The sequence below is a fragment of the Pseudopipra pipra genome, chromosome 3 (assembly GCF_036250125.1).
Source record: "Pseudopipra pipra isolate bDixPip1 chromosome 3, bDixPip1.hap1, whole genome shotgun sequence".
Lineage (NCBI taxonomy): Eukaryota > Metazoa > Chordata > Aves > Passeriformes > Pipridae > Pseudopipra > Pseudopipra pipra.
This window is the reverse complement of record NC_087551.1, coordinates 86,814,425-86,828,189: the sequence shown is the minus strand read 5'-3', so window position 1 is coordinate 86,828,189 and position 13,765 is coordinate 86,814,425. Positions and strand designations below refer to the sequence as shown.

Sequence of the window (13,765 nt, the reverse complement as noted above, 5' to 3'; positions counted from 1 at the left end):
GATTATCTATATCTTAAGCTTATTATTGTGGGTTTCAAGGAATGTTTTGTTGGTGTGTGTTTTCAAGAAAAATTGTAGTCTTTTTCCTTAATATTGTGTTTCAAAAGTGAAAAAGAAATACTTGTTACAGACCATTTTGGGGTTTATAAATTATTCCCTTGTTACTGGTACCTCAGATGTAGAAGGAAATAAAACTTAGTACAAAATTATTTTTTAATTTATCAGACTCCCTTAAGTCAACAGGAATGATAAACAAGGAAAAACATCTACATGAAGGAATAAATCTGTTTTCTTCATAAATGAGTCATTCAAGGTTCAGATGCAGTTTAAGCTGGCATACTGTGGAAGACAAATTTGCTCTTAACATTGAGATATTGAGAGAAAGATCAGTAAAAGAACAGTTTTATTTGACTAAAATATGATTCCTCAGACAATTAAAGAATTTTATTTTTATTCATGTATCTTGCAAATCAGATAAATAATATACCTGTAGAATAATGATATTAGAATAAGGTTTCTCTGGAAAATTCGGTAGGAGAGGAATTGTATTACCTTGGTTGTGAATGATGACATTGCTGCTGAATAGCTGAGCAGCTCTAAATGAATAATCTGCAAAGTGTATAATCTAAATTACACTATTTTCAAATTTAATTTTTGAATGGAAAATTGGTATCCTTGACAGCGTATCATGATAAGTGATCTTGATAATTGCAAACTTTTTCTATTAACTGTGTTCTGTCCTCAGTCTCAGAAACTGCTATGAAAATGTTTCAGTGGGAGTTTACAGTTTACTTGACTGTGGCACTTACTATGACTTCAAGTTTTATTTGATGGGTTCTTTTTAATGTTTTAAAATTGTTTGGTGATATAATTGGTTTCACTTTGCAACTTGGAAAGTGCGTTACTCATAGATGTGTCCTCTCATCTTTCCAGAAAACATAGATGTAGAAGTTCGTCTGACAGAATTGTGTGAGGAAGTAAAGGTACAATTTTTTAATGTATTAAGTATGTGAAATAACTAGAAAAGTAGAGGGTGGTGATTTCATATGCTTGGGAATAAACTGTTTCAGGGATAACAGCAAACACTTATTTAAATTCTTCCCCCAAAGAGAAACTGCTCAACTGACACCAAAACTTAACTGACTTAGTGCGTCAATAGTAGCCATGGTAACTTCTGCATATCATACAAATGTAGGTTATAGAAAGGTGGATTACTTGTAAGAAAATCACATTTTGAACTTTCTGCATTTAGAATTTGAATTCTTTGGGTTTGATGGTATCAGATAACAGTGTTACAAGATCAAGCAGTAGTAGTAGTAGGTTGTACAAAAGCAGATTCTGCAAATGATCCCCTCATCCGGAAGGACTTGTTCTGTTATTGTCTCCTTTTCCTGTTTTCTCAACATTCTCAAGGATACACTGTACTTCAGATGACTTAGATTTGTCGCCCCAACTCTTTCCATAGTCAGAACTAGCCCCAGTTGAATAGCTAATTTCCTTGTCACAACGAAGTTTAAAGTAACAGGTTTTAAAACTTTTTCAAAAGATTATCCCTGCTTTGCTGCTGAGTGGGCCATCTGCCCGGCTTTGGAAGAGCAGTGGGCTTACCTTTTGTTACAGTAGCAGTAGAATAACTGCAAGAAAATGTAATACTGCCTTTAAAAGGATGTAATTTGTATAATTGGAGACAAAACCAGCGCTGTTCTCTCTCTATGGGCAACTAATAACCTTACTCTGTGTATTAAAATACTTTTTACATTTACATAGCTTCCCTGAATTCTTTAATTTCTCCCTTAGCTTGCTAAAGTATGTTTATGTTTTTTCTGTTATCTCTTTTCTGTTCTTTTGTGTGGTTCACATCAAAAGTTTCTCTCTCACTTGTTAAGTTGGTATTTTAATATTTTCAGTCCTTTTTTCTACTTGCTTTTTAATATTGCTTGAGTTGGGTCTTTACTATCTTTTCTTTTTAAATCTTTTACCTCAGTGCCTTATGTGCCTGCAATGAATTTCTGAAAAACTGTATTTTTTTTCTAAAATGGCAGGGAGCATAAGCCTAGCAGTGTACAATTGACTGGTGTGGGACCATGTCACAGGATTACAGTACATTGTTAAGAAAGAAAAACTTGTTTCACACTGAATTTGTCTTGGTGTGCTCTGGTTTAGGAAGCCTGTGCTATAACACTGCTTCCTGACTATGCTTAAAGTGTACATAGGTATATAGCATCTTACAAAGGTTATTGTGAGTTGTGACTGTTCTAAAATGGAGATGTCTTTATTAAATTTTTACTTTGATAAGAAAGTTGGACGAACATAGCAAATATTGATTTTTGGTTTCCTGATTCCTGTTCCTTTCAGGCACACTGTATGTTAGAAAACTGCATGTTAGAAAATACAGCAGTTGAACTCAGTTATCTTTGCAATAAATGGAATTGTTGCTTTAATTTATGGTCATGAGTCCTAATTCTAAAAGGCAACTGGATAATATTTAATACAACATAAAATAATCTGTTATTGTTGTAACATGAATTGATTCAGTTCTGATACTTAGTCAAAACAGTTCTCATTTGGAAGTTGGTTTTAAATGAAAATTCTCACTAAGATAAAGGACGCTTCTTTTTTCTTAATTCTTGTCTGTACATTATGGTTTTATCAGTGAATCATGTAACTATTTTTTTCTGACTTCAGAAAATGGAAAATCCTGATGAACTGGCAGAACTTATAAATATGAATCTTGCTCAGCTTTGCTCACTTCTGATGGCTCTCTGGGGGCAGTTTCTGGAGGTCATTACCTTACAAGAGGAGGTCACAGCTTTACTAGCACAAGAGCATCACACGTTAAGAGTAAGTATTGGCATGTTCATAGGCTACTAGGACACATTGTTACAGAAATGTGTATCAAAATGAGACTCTAGATTATAATTTTTCTAGTTATAGTTGTAAAAGTTGGTTGGAATCATAAAGGGAGCTGTTGTATTGCATTTGTTACCTTGTGTATAATTATAATATTCTTAGAATATAATACCTAAAATATATTTATGTTTATGAACCAACTAATTCACTGTTCTTTTGAATAAGAAATGCAGTTCAGAAGGCAGATTGCATTCTGTAGAATAAGTTACGTTTGTGCACACTGTTGTATTTCTCTGTGGGAGCCATACCTAGTGCCCACCCTGCATTTTACTTCTCTGCTGCCTTTAGGCTGCCTGCTTACATCATAAAACAAAATGCATTTCCTTCTGAACTAAGAATTTATAAGAAAAGTCTGTTAAGTTGGATTTTAGAAAAGAAGAGGTGTGCATGGTCTGGCATGTGAGTACGTGTCTATATATATAAAACCATCTCTAGTGAGTACATGTGCACACAGTTGGTCTGTGTGTTTGTGTGTGTGTGCACAGTTGCTGTGGGCTCTCTGCGCACAAAACCGCTGCAGTGCTGGTTCCCGTAGTGAAATATATTCAGGTATGAACTAAAGCATTACTCTTACTTGATAAATCACACATTGTTTAATGAGGGAGTCATGGTTGTGGAAATGGCCTGTTCTGGGGAATAAATGGAACCTTTCAGAAAAAATGCAAGGCTTATTTGTTAGACGTGCTTCCCATAGGAAAGTGATCATTTTACTGTCTATGAATCTTACATACCTTTCTGTACATTTCCTATAAATTCTGAAATCCTTCAAATTAACTGGTGGAAGGTATGAAACAAGAAAACTGTTTCACTTAATCTGCACTTGCATTAAGCTGCTTATATATTACTGTTTGTAGGAGTTTATAATTAATAAAACAAAAGGAAGAATGAATATTTTAATTTTTACTGCTCCAGAAAAGATACTGCTAATGATTATGTATTCAGCTTCTTATATGTGGTTCTTTTTAAAATCTGTGATGTAAGTCATCTTCCCGAACTCATAAATACCTTAATTACTGAATTTTACTGCAATTATTGTAGGGAGTATAAATCAAAGTATTTAATTATACTATGTGAACTGGGATATTGCACATATTAAAAGTATTTCTGTGATATTTTCCAGTTTGCAAAAAATTTGAATAGGAGTTCCCTTCCTCCCTTTTTTTTTTTTAAAAAAATTATAATTTGATTTCATGACCTATGAAATGGTTGCATGACCTATGTCCTTTTGAGTTGCTGTTACACTCACTTCTTTTGTTATCTGTCACTATACTTTTATGGATACCTTATGATTCTCCTGAGAATTTATATTCTGAGAGTTTGTATAACCTTACTTCGGGAAATGTACAATGATCAGGTTTCACTAGAGCCCTTATCTGTACATACCAAATGATGCAGGTTTTAGGGGTATTGAATTTAGTTGAAATTGGAAAGATGACCTACTAGTTCTTCTCTTGAGAGATTCTATGTTCATATTTAGAATCACAGAATTTTTAAAGTTGGAAAATATGTTTAAGGTCCTCAAGTCTAACTGTCAACCCAGCACCACCATGTTCACCAGTAAACTATGTTGCCAAGTGCCACATCCACACGTTTTTTGAACACTTCCAGGGATGGTGATTCCACCACTTCTCTGGGCAGTCTGTTCCAATGCTTTACAACCCCTTCTGTGTAAAAAATTTTCCTATTATCCAGTCTAAACCTCCCCTGGTGCAACTTAAGGCCATTTGCAGAAGAAAGTGACTCCCAGTTTGCTACAACCTTCTTTCAAATAGTTGCAGAGAGTGATAAGGTCTCCTCTGAGCCTTTTCTCCAGGCTAAAGATGACCTAATACTTCTCATCTTAAGAGTCTTATCTGTCCTTTTGGTAATAAAGTTTTGTTGTATACAAAATTCTGTTCCTCTGATTAAACCTTTTTATTTTGGAAACAGATAATCTGATGTGTTCACTACTGGATGCTAAATCTCATTTTATTTTATCTTTTCTTCTTCCAATATTTCCAGACTGTACTTCCACAGGAAATTTCTCCCTGGGAAAGTTTTTATTTTTAATCTAAGATGAATGAACCCTTTTAGAGAGTGATTAATCTGATTGGTTTTGTGTTATTTGTGGTATTTTTTGTTATTTTGTGGTGGTGATGTTAAAATGCCCCCTGGAAATGCCTGCCACCTGTATTTGGTCAAATGGCTTTTACCCTCTTTGCGTACGTGCTTATAAAACATGTATTTCTGCTGAAGTGTTGTTTAAGTATTTAAATTATTATTTTAATAATTTTACTCATGTTTACTTAAATGTTTTAATATTTAACTATTTTCAAATACTCGGAGTAGTAAGCACTACATTAAAAAGTCAGGAACACTTTAGGTATACTAGAACTGTCAACTACATTATCATGCTGATAAGGTTTACAACTGTGTTTTATTGAAAAAACTGCTCAGAGTATGTTACTTTATATTACCAAATGTTTGAACACTAAAGTGGTTCATCTCTGTTCCCTAGTGACATCTTCTGGTCGGTCTAAACGTACTCTTCCAGAATTATTTCTTTCAGTTTCACTAGTCCTAAAATAGGAGAAAAACTAAGATTTCTGACTGCTAGTAATAAATGTGCAGAGACACAACGTGTATTCCACAGCAGTTTTTATATAAAAGTCTTCTGTTTGCATTGGGAGGACCTTAAAAACCATACTTTTGGTCTCCATATAACTCCGGTTACTTTATGTGGTAAAGTGCTCACATCTAAACTCAAAACTACCTTGCTTGCTTCCTGGGAAACAGCTGCATGCTCTTTTCATGACATATACCACAGAAATCTACTAATTTGGCAACGTTCCTGTAACTACTACCTGACCGATTAGGATCTTAAATTCATTTTTAAATTGCTTAGTTTAGAATAATAACGTCCACCCTTCATGATCAATTATTCTAAAATTTAGGATTTATGCTGTAAAATTATCTATTAAGTCTATTGGATAAGTCTCCCTTTCTGGGGGAAGGATTGAGGATTAGCTCTGACAAAATCATGTATTTGCAATGTAAATGTCTATTTAGAAAAACCAGCTGGGAAAACACAGTAGAATACTTACGAACACCAGCTCTAATCCCACATGTGTACGCATAAACTCCTAACAACAAATTCTGAAGAAAAGCAGATTGAGTTCCTTGTCACTGCTGAGAGTGGAAGTTGCATTTACCAGGAAGTATCGAATTTAGTGTTTTCTTTTTACTTCAAAACATTCTCCATGACTATTTAGAGGTGATATTATGACTGAGTTTAATTTCATGTAATACAGCTAAATAAATTCTGGGAGGTTGGGAGAGGACTTTTCAGCTTCTAGAGCAGGTTGGAGATTGGGGGTTTAATGTTTGTGGTTTGGGGTTGGGTTTTTTCTTAAGCACCTTGGAACAATTTTTTTCCTCAGATTTTCTTGTGTTAAGAAAACAAAAAAAGGAAGGTGTAGAAGCTGCAGAATATAAACTTCACGCAAACAGTACTCTCTGAAAGTATGCTGGGCAGTGTATCAGGAGGGAAAATGAACTCCCCTGCAAGTGCTTGTCTCTGACCAAAGTTGATGTGGTCCTGAATGCCTGATGTTTGTCAGTTAATGCACAAGGTTTTCCTAGTGCCATGTTTGTGCCCAGGGTGGATGCGGATGCTGGCCACAGCTCTGAGTGAAAGTGCTGAGAGAATTAAACTAGGTCTGATGCTTCACCATATACACTGAAAACTCCCACAGTCTGGGAAATTCCGTAACTTAAAGAGGAAAACACAGAGTATATTGAAGATATAAAGGGGTAGGAGGCCAGGAAGTGGTTGGTAAATAAATTATTTTTTCAGTAGACTAACATATGTGATTCTCTAAGTGGGCTAGAAATTTTTTTTTAATTGATACAAACAAATTGATGTTAATGCACAAGCAGTTGCCAACAGCCACTGCATAGCACATTCTCTTTGATTTGCTTTTTTTTGATGCATGTGATTGGGCAGTTGCAAAAATAGAATGCATATAGAATGAATTAGTATTTATATAAAATACTGGAAATGTGAGAAGTCTCATTTTTCAAAACCTTAACTTTGAGATTTCTAGATACTGCATTTTTAGTACACTGATTGTGGTTTTATTTGTAGTAAGTTGCTGTACAATTCACACTCTATTTTAACACTACATATTGGATGGTAAAAAAATATACTCCCCTATGTTATTAGTAGTACTCTTTAAATATCGTATTGTTTATTGACCTCACCAATTAAGTCTTGAATACAGTGCTTATAATTAACATACATTCTGTTACTGTCTTCATCACTTGCAGACGAAATATTTACCAACAAAAGATTTTTTTGCTCAGTAGTTTACTGTGGGCTAGAGACTATTTCTGGAAAGTTTGAAACACTTCTCTGTATTTTGAGACTGCAGAATATCTAATAGATTTCTACTTCTGAAGGTAATCCTCAGGTTCATTCAGAAGCATCCATCAAACAGTCATTTCCTTTCTTCTCATTGGAATATCTCACAATATTTTTGTGTGGTTTTGTTTCAGGTGAGCCTGATTTGAATGATTGACTGATTAGCAATCAAGTTTTCAGCAGGCAGTTAAATCTAATGTAATTCCAAGTTATCCAGTGCACAAATTAAAATTCTTGTTTCAGTCTTTAGTCTTGTCTGTGGCATCGTCTTCCCTCCCACACAGATAGAACGCTTCAAAAAAAAAGGGAACTGTCTATGTTATACATACAAATAAATAACATTGATGTGCAGGAATGCTGGTGGACTTTTTTAAATTATATGTAATGTAAAATAAGCTCTAACTTCATTTGGATCTTGCAGGTGCGCAGATTTGCAGAAGCATTCTTTTGTTTTGAGCATCCTAGGCAAGCTGCTCTTGCCTATCAAGAACTACAGTGAGTAGCCTTTGGAAGTGCACAGTATGTAGATGTAGAACTGTTATCCTGTAGCTTTTGTTGAGTAGAATGTGTCTTGCAAAAATACATAAATTGAAGAGAAACTTATGTTCTCACTACAGATTTAAAGTAATGAAAGTTATATAAGAAGTTATTAAATATTAACGTTATTAATAGCTAATTAGTAGAAAAGTTTCTGTTAAAGTAAATTAAGCTGTTGCTAATTTCTGTCAGTGAAAAGAGTTCTGTTTTTTTCATGGAGGACTGTTTCCTTTTTTTCAGTGCTCAAAGTCATCTACAGATGTGTGCAGCTATCAAAAATACTTCCTTCTGCAGTTCTCTTCCACCTCTCCCTATTGAATGCAGTGAACTAGATGGGGATATGAACTCTTTGCCTATTATCTTTGAAGATCGATATTTAGATTCAATTACTGAAGGTAAACACACCTCACAGTAGTTTCCTTTTTGAAGAAATAAGCAAAAATTATGTAAAACCTGAGTAAATTCCTTGCTGGCTTTAAAGGAGTAATTTATTTGCTTGGATATGGCTTTTTAGCTTGAGTTTTGAGAATGTGTAACATTCTATAATTGCTAGTGTTTTATAGCATCAGTTATCTGCATAATATTGATAAACAATCCTTTTCTCTCTTTGTTTTCCCCACACACACTTTTTTGGTGAAAGATCTGGATATACCCTGGTTGGTAGTTCAGAGTCTTCCAAGGGCAGAGTCCAGTAAACTGGATAAATTTGAAGCTGAAGAAGGTTTTGTTGCTGGTTTTACTAGCCCAGAACTGAAAATAAGACCTGCCGGTGCCTCCCTCTTTTGGCATTCAGAAACTGAAAAGATGCTAACAAAAGCTTTGAAAGGGAAAAATGAAGATGCAAATAAATCCAAAGTTAAGGTTACTAAGCTCATGAAAACAATGAAACCTGAGAACACAAAAAAAGTCATAAAACAGAACTCAAAGGACTCTGTGGTCTTAGTAGGCTACAAATGTTTGAAAAGTGCAGCACTGGAAGATGTCTCTAGAAGCTCAGAATGCAAGCCTTCATACAATGCTAACGAAGGGCTGGACCCTACATTAGGTGGATTTCCTTGTGATACAAAGACCTGCACCAGGCAGATAAATCAAAGAGAACTTCCATTTTTACCATCTGGAACTGAGGAAAAGGCTGCCAAGATTGAAGGTGACCAACCGGGTCCAAGTAGTCCTGTGCACTGTGAAAATGAGGCTATTTTTGATAGACTGACTATCTCCCAGACAGGTTCTGGAACTACTCAAGCAGATAGTGCTTTACAGCAGAGAGGTACACTTGAAGGTTGTCATGGAGGTCAACCAGCTTCCTCAGGAGTCAGGACAATCGAGGTCAAACCAAGTAATAAGAATCCTTATGAAGGGGGGAAAGTAGTGGTTCACATTGGATCATGGGCTGAGTTTCCACAAAGTGGAGTGCACGGAGAGAATTTGCAGACACTCAGTTTTCATCCTTCAGAATCTGGAAATAAATTTAATTCAGGAGAACAGGAGCCAGTCCTTGAAAAGGAAGATGCTCATGAGAGAAACTGTCATCATACCAGTGACATCTTAACAAAAATGAAAAATAATCCGCCTACTCTTTCTACGAAAGAAAGTCAGCTTTCTGCAAGTGGAGACATGACTAAATTACCAGATGTTAGTGTGACATGTGCTTCTTCTAGGTTTTCAGATTCAGGTGTAGAAAGTGAACCAAGTTCTTTTGCAACTCACCCCAACCCTGATCATGTTTTTGAAAATACTCAAGGGCAAAGTACATACAATGGTGAGAGAGTATTTCCTCAGCCTTTACTAAAAGCGGACTGTGCTGTAAAATATGCAGTAGAAAGCCATTGCACTGAGAGTACGAGTGCTGTAAGTGAAATACAGTCATCCCTGACGTCCATAAATTCACTGCCTTCAGATGATGATGAGCTGTCACCTGATGAGAATTCAAAGATATCTGTTGTACCTGAATGCCAGCTAAGTGACAGCAGAACGGTATTGGATCTAGGAGCAATTGACTTGACAAAATGTGATGACAGTAAAACATCAAATCAACAGTGTGTTGTATTTTCAGGGCACTTGGATAACAAAACTCTGTCTATACATTCCTCGCTCTCAGGAACAAAAGATCAATTACAGTTAGAAGCGTCCTCATCTGAAACAACTACTGATGTGAAAAATTATAGCCCACAGGCCCCTGGCACAACCTGCAAGGATTCTCAGGACCTTGAAAGGCATCCTAATGCTACAGAAGAAGCAGTTAAATTGCATTTGGAAATTACTTGTATGGGTGAGCCATCTATTGTTTCAGGTTCTTCATCTGTAAATACAGTGTATGAGGTTGAAAAAACAAATGAAGGAAAACATAACAAGCCTTTAGAACTAAAGGAGACAACTGAAGAACCGTCAATAACTAAAAGTGAAACTGGTACAGATAATCCTTCTCCAACCGGTAGTGCTGACATGGTAAAACAAGGGCTTGTCGAAAACTATTTTGGCTCTCGAAGCAGCACAGATATTTCAGATATTTGGCCTGTGGACAACAGCAATCCTGTTAGCCCTCAAAAGGAGGCATATGAAAAACAAATTATTTGTTCTTCCCAACAAGACGAGGAAGAAGAGGAGGATCAAGAAATGATTGAAAATGGGTATTATGAAGAAACAGACTATAGTATATTAGATGGAGCTTCCAGTGCTGACCACGATCATGGCTTAGCAGAAGAGAGAGCTCTGAGATCTGAAAGGATTGATAGTGGACACCTGCAAGATGTAATGACTGTGCCTCCTGTCTGTACTCCTGGTTGTCTGTCTTTTCCATCTTCTCTGAGAGACTCTCCTTGCAATGTTATCTGTTCTTCAAAGAATAAATCTGATGCAATTACACAACAGCCAGGCAGCACATCCTACAGCTCAGCATCAGCTGTTTCCTGGTATGAAAGCTCCCCAAAACCTCAAGTCTTAGCGTAAGTGATTGCTTTAAAACAAAGTTTTTTACTTTTAGAAATTAAGTTAGTATAGTATAGAAGGGGAAAAAAAGCATGGTTGGGCTGTAGGGTGTCCCCAGGACTGTGCCTTGGGTTCTGCATGCTCAGGTAACAGCGTGTTTTAGATGTTCACTTAACAGTGTGCTAGCACTGAATTCCTTCTGTCAGTTATCTTGTAATTTCATGTGCTTTGGCAAACTTCAAGCAGAATACAAATTTTTTTGTTTCTCTAATATGTTACTTTAAAAAATAATTCAGCTGAAAAGTCATGTTGTAATGGATACTGAGCATAAAAATAGCGTTTAATGAAATGAAAACTGTTAAAATAGCAAGCTTGGGAAAATATGCTTTTTGTTTAAAAACAAACCCCAAAACATTCTGTAACTGGTTGTCCATCTGATTAGTTAAGTGAAGCATGTGCAGTGCAAACCATGGTGATGGCTGTATTTTTAAATCTTAACTTCAAATATCAAAAATGTAACACCTTGGAGATCACAGTTACACTGCAGTTCAGATACCAGGAAAGCCAAATTTAGAGGAACATCAGAGATCCCAGGGATCCTCTTGCTGTAAACAAGGGGTTTCCCTGATAACCCCCACCTGCTAACTGAACGTGCGAAGCAGCAGCTAATGTGTTGTAATGGAAATAAAATGTTGCTGTCAGAGAAAAGAAAATTTAGAAGACAGGTACAAACAAGGAGAATGCTTTGGAGGCAGAAAAGACCAGATAGTTTGTGAAAAGCAGCTGAGAGCAGGAGGAAGGGTTGTGCAGTCAGTGGTCAAGGAAAACAGGTTCAAAGTGGAAAAGTAGCTTCTGAAATAGTGGAGAGTGTGTACTGGTGTGGACTGGGAGAGATGAAAAGCAGAGACTACTCAGGTTGTTCCGTAACAATAAAAGAGTGAATTCAGAATAAAATCAAGGACTTGGCCTTGGGAAAAAGCAGTGTCTTCTGGAGCATGAGATAACTGTGAATCCAGAAGGCATGATCTGCTCTCTATAGAGAACCAGCCTTATGAACTCGGGCAACTTCTGCTGCAGTGTTAAGACCGGCTGCCAGCAGTGGTTTCTGTTTAGGCTGACTTCATTAAGGCCCGCGCCTGCCAATTAGTGAGGAATGAGCTAAAGATAAAGCTGGGAAAACAGAGGACAGAAAGCAGAATGGGAGGGAAACAGCAGGCAAAACAGGATAGGATACAGCATGACACTGTGAGGGATTGTGCAGAACAGAAGGATTAAGGAGGGAAAGAAGCATAGGAAAGCATAAAGCTTGAAGGGCTGCAGGAAACCGATACACAATTAATTAGGTAGGAAGGTCATACACAAAATACAAAGAGAAAGGGAAGAAAGGGAGGAACACAAGGAGCTCCCAGCACATGGGGAGCTCAGCTGTTAAAAACCTTCTAGTTTTTGCCTTCATATAATATGTAAAAGATCAGAAATCTGGATCTGGCTGCTTCTGAAGCAAGCATCAGCTATTCAGCCTACCAGAGGGACCTTATGGTCAGTGATTACAGAACTGACTCCAGATCTCTGTTTACCTAGGAAATAAGTTTGGCAAGAATTATCAAAAGTCAGTGGAAATCTTTACCTTGACTTCTGTAATTTTGTTACTGCATGTAAACAAAACTGTTGCTTGGTCAAGACCAGAACTAACCCAGAGTCTTCAGTGGTTTCAGAAATACTTCGGAGTTTGCAGAGATGTTCAAAGGAGAGAAGAGAGTAGAGCTTGAGATACAATTCCTGTTGCAGAGGAAAAGGGGCTGTAGGAATCTGCAGTAAAAAATGTTTTGAGGAAATAGCTTGTTTTCTGAAGGTAGTAATTTGATAAATATATTTTCCTTTGTATCAGTTACATAGAATACATAGCAAAAAGGCAGTAGAAGACAGTTTCATAGAAGACCCCACATTTGTCTAGCAATAGTAAAAGTTATTTTATCATAAATATGGTTTTGTTCCAGTTTCCTACAGGCCAAAGAAGAATTGAGGCAACTTAAACTTCCTGGATTTATGTATAGTGATGTTTTCAAACTGGCTTCTTCAGTACCATATTTCAGCATGGAAGAGGATGATTGTTCAGAAGAAGGAATACATCTTATAGTCTGTGTCCATGGCCTAGATGGTATGCTGGGAAATGTGATACTGAATGAGATAGTAGTTCATATTACCAGTGAGGTTTAGCTTGTGTCATTCAAACTCTGAACTGAACCCTTCTGAAATAGGTTCACTGGAGGGAAATGGGAATCTGACATTGAACTGCTATATTTGACAGTGTGTTCCATAAAATCTTTTAAATTAAGAATTCTCTGCAATATTTGTCTTTAGTAAAACTTCCATGCATATAAAACTATTTTATGCCATAGTTCACATTAAGTGCATCTTTTATGTCATAAAAGCATTTATCCATGTTGTGGTAATAGAATGGAGTTACTGACAAAACTGTTTTGTTTAGAATTGTCAGTTGTCAAGAAAAACGAAATAAGTGTATCTTGTTAGGAAAGAGAATAGTACAATAGTAAAATGCAGTCAAGTGTCTGTAAGGTTTTGAAAGATTAGGTCACTGAATCACAGAGTGGTTGATGCTGAAAGGGATCTCTGTAGGTTGTCTAGTCCAACTCCCTGCTCAAAGCAGGGTCACCTACAACAGGTTGCCCAGGACCCAGCCCAGTTGGGCTTTTGAATATTTCCAAGGACAGAGACTCTATTGTGGTAGAAATGAGAAAATCTCTTGCTAATTGAAAGGGTTGGAAAGTTCAAATAGCTTGAATATATTCAGCTGCTTTTAGTTCAAAGTGTACATGCATGTTAAGAAATAATATCCCCTCTAGTTAAGGTATTTCTGCCATCAGTGTTTTTATGGGTTTTTGAGATGATGCTTAAATTAACAATGTAACAAAACACAAGAGGGCAGTAGAATAGAGTATTGGACTGGACTGACACTGCAGAGGCACCTTT

The 13,765-nt window shown here is 36.4% G+C and overlaps 1 protein-coding gene across 4 annotated transcripts in view; it reads left to right on the top strand.

The window, feature by feature from the left end:
* FAM135A (family with sequence similarity 135 member A) overlaps window positions 1-13,765 on the top strand; it is an 82,500-nt gene that overhangs the window by 53,379 nt on the left and 15,356 nt on the right. For all 4 annotated transcript variants that reach the window (XR_010429402.1, XM_064650206.1, XM_064650204.1 and 1 more), the window contains 6 exons: window positions 934-983; window positions 2,686-2,841; window positions 7,734-7,807; window positions 8,090-8,244; window positions 8,490-10,791; window positions 12,772-12,932. Coding sequence is in view for 3 of the 4 variants with exons in the window: in XM_064650206.1 (XP_064506276.1) it covers window positions 934-983; window positions 2,686-2,841; window positions 7,734-7,807; window positions 8,090-8,244; window positions 8,490-10,791; window positions 12,772-12,932 (2,898 nt within the window). In the remaining variant the exon portion in view is untranslated. The remainder of the gene's footprint in view (window positions 1-933; window positions 984-2,685; window positions 2,842-7,733; window positions 7,808-8,089; window positions 8,245-8,489; window positions 10,792-12,771; window positions 12,933-13,765) is intronic.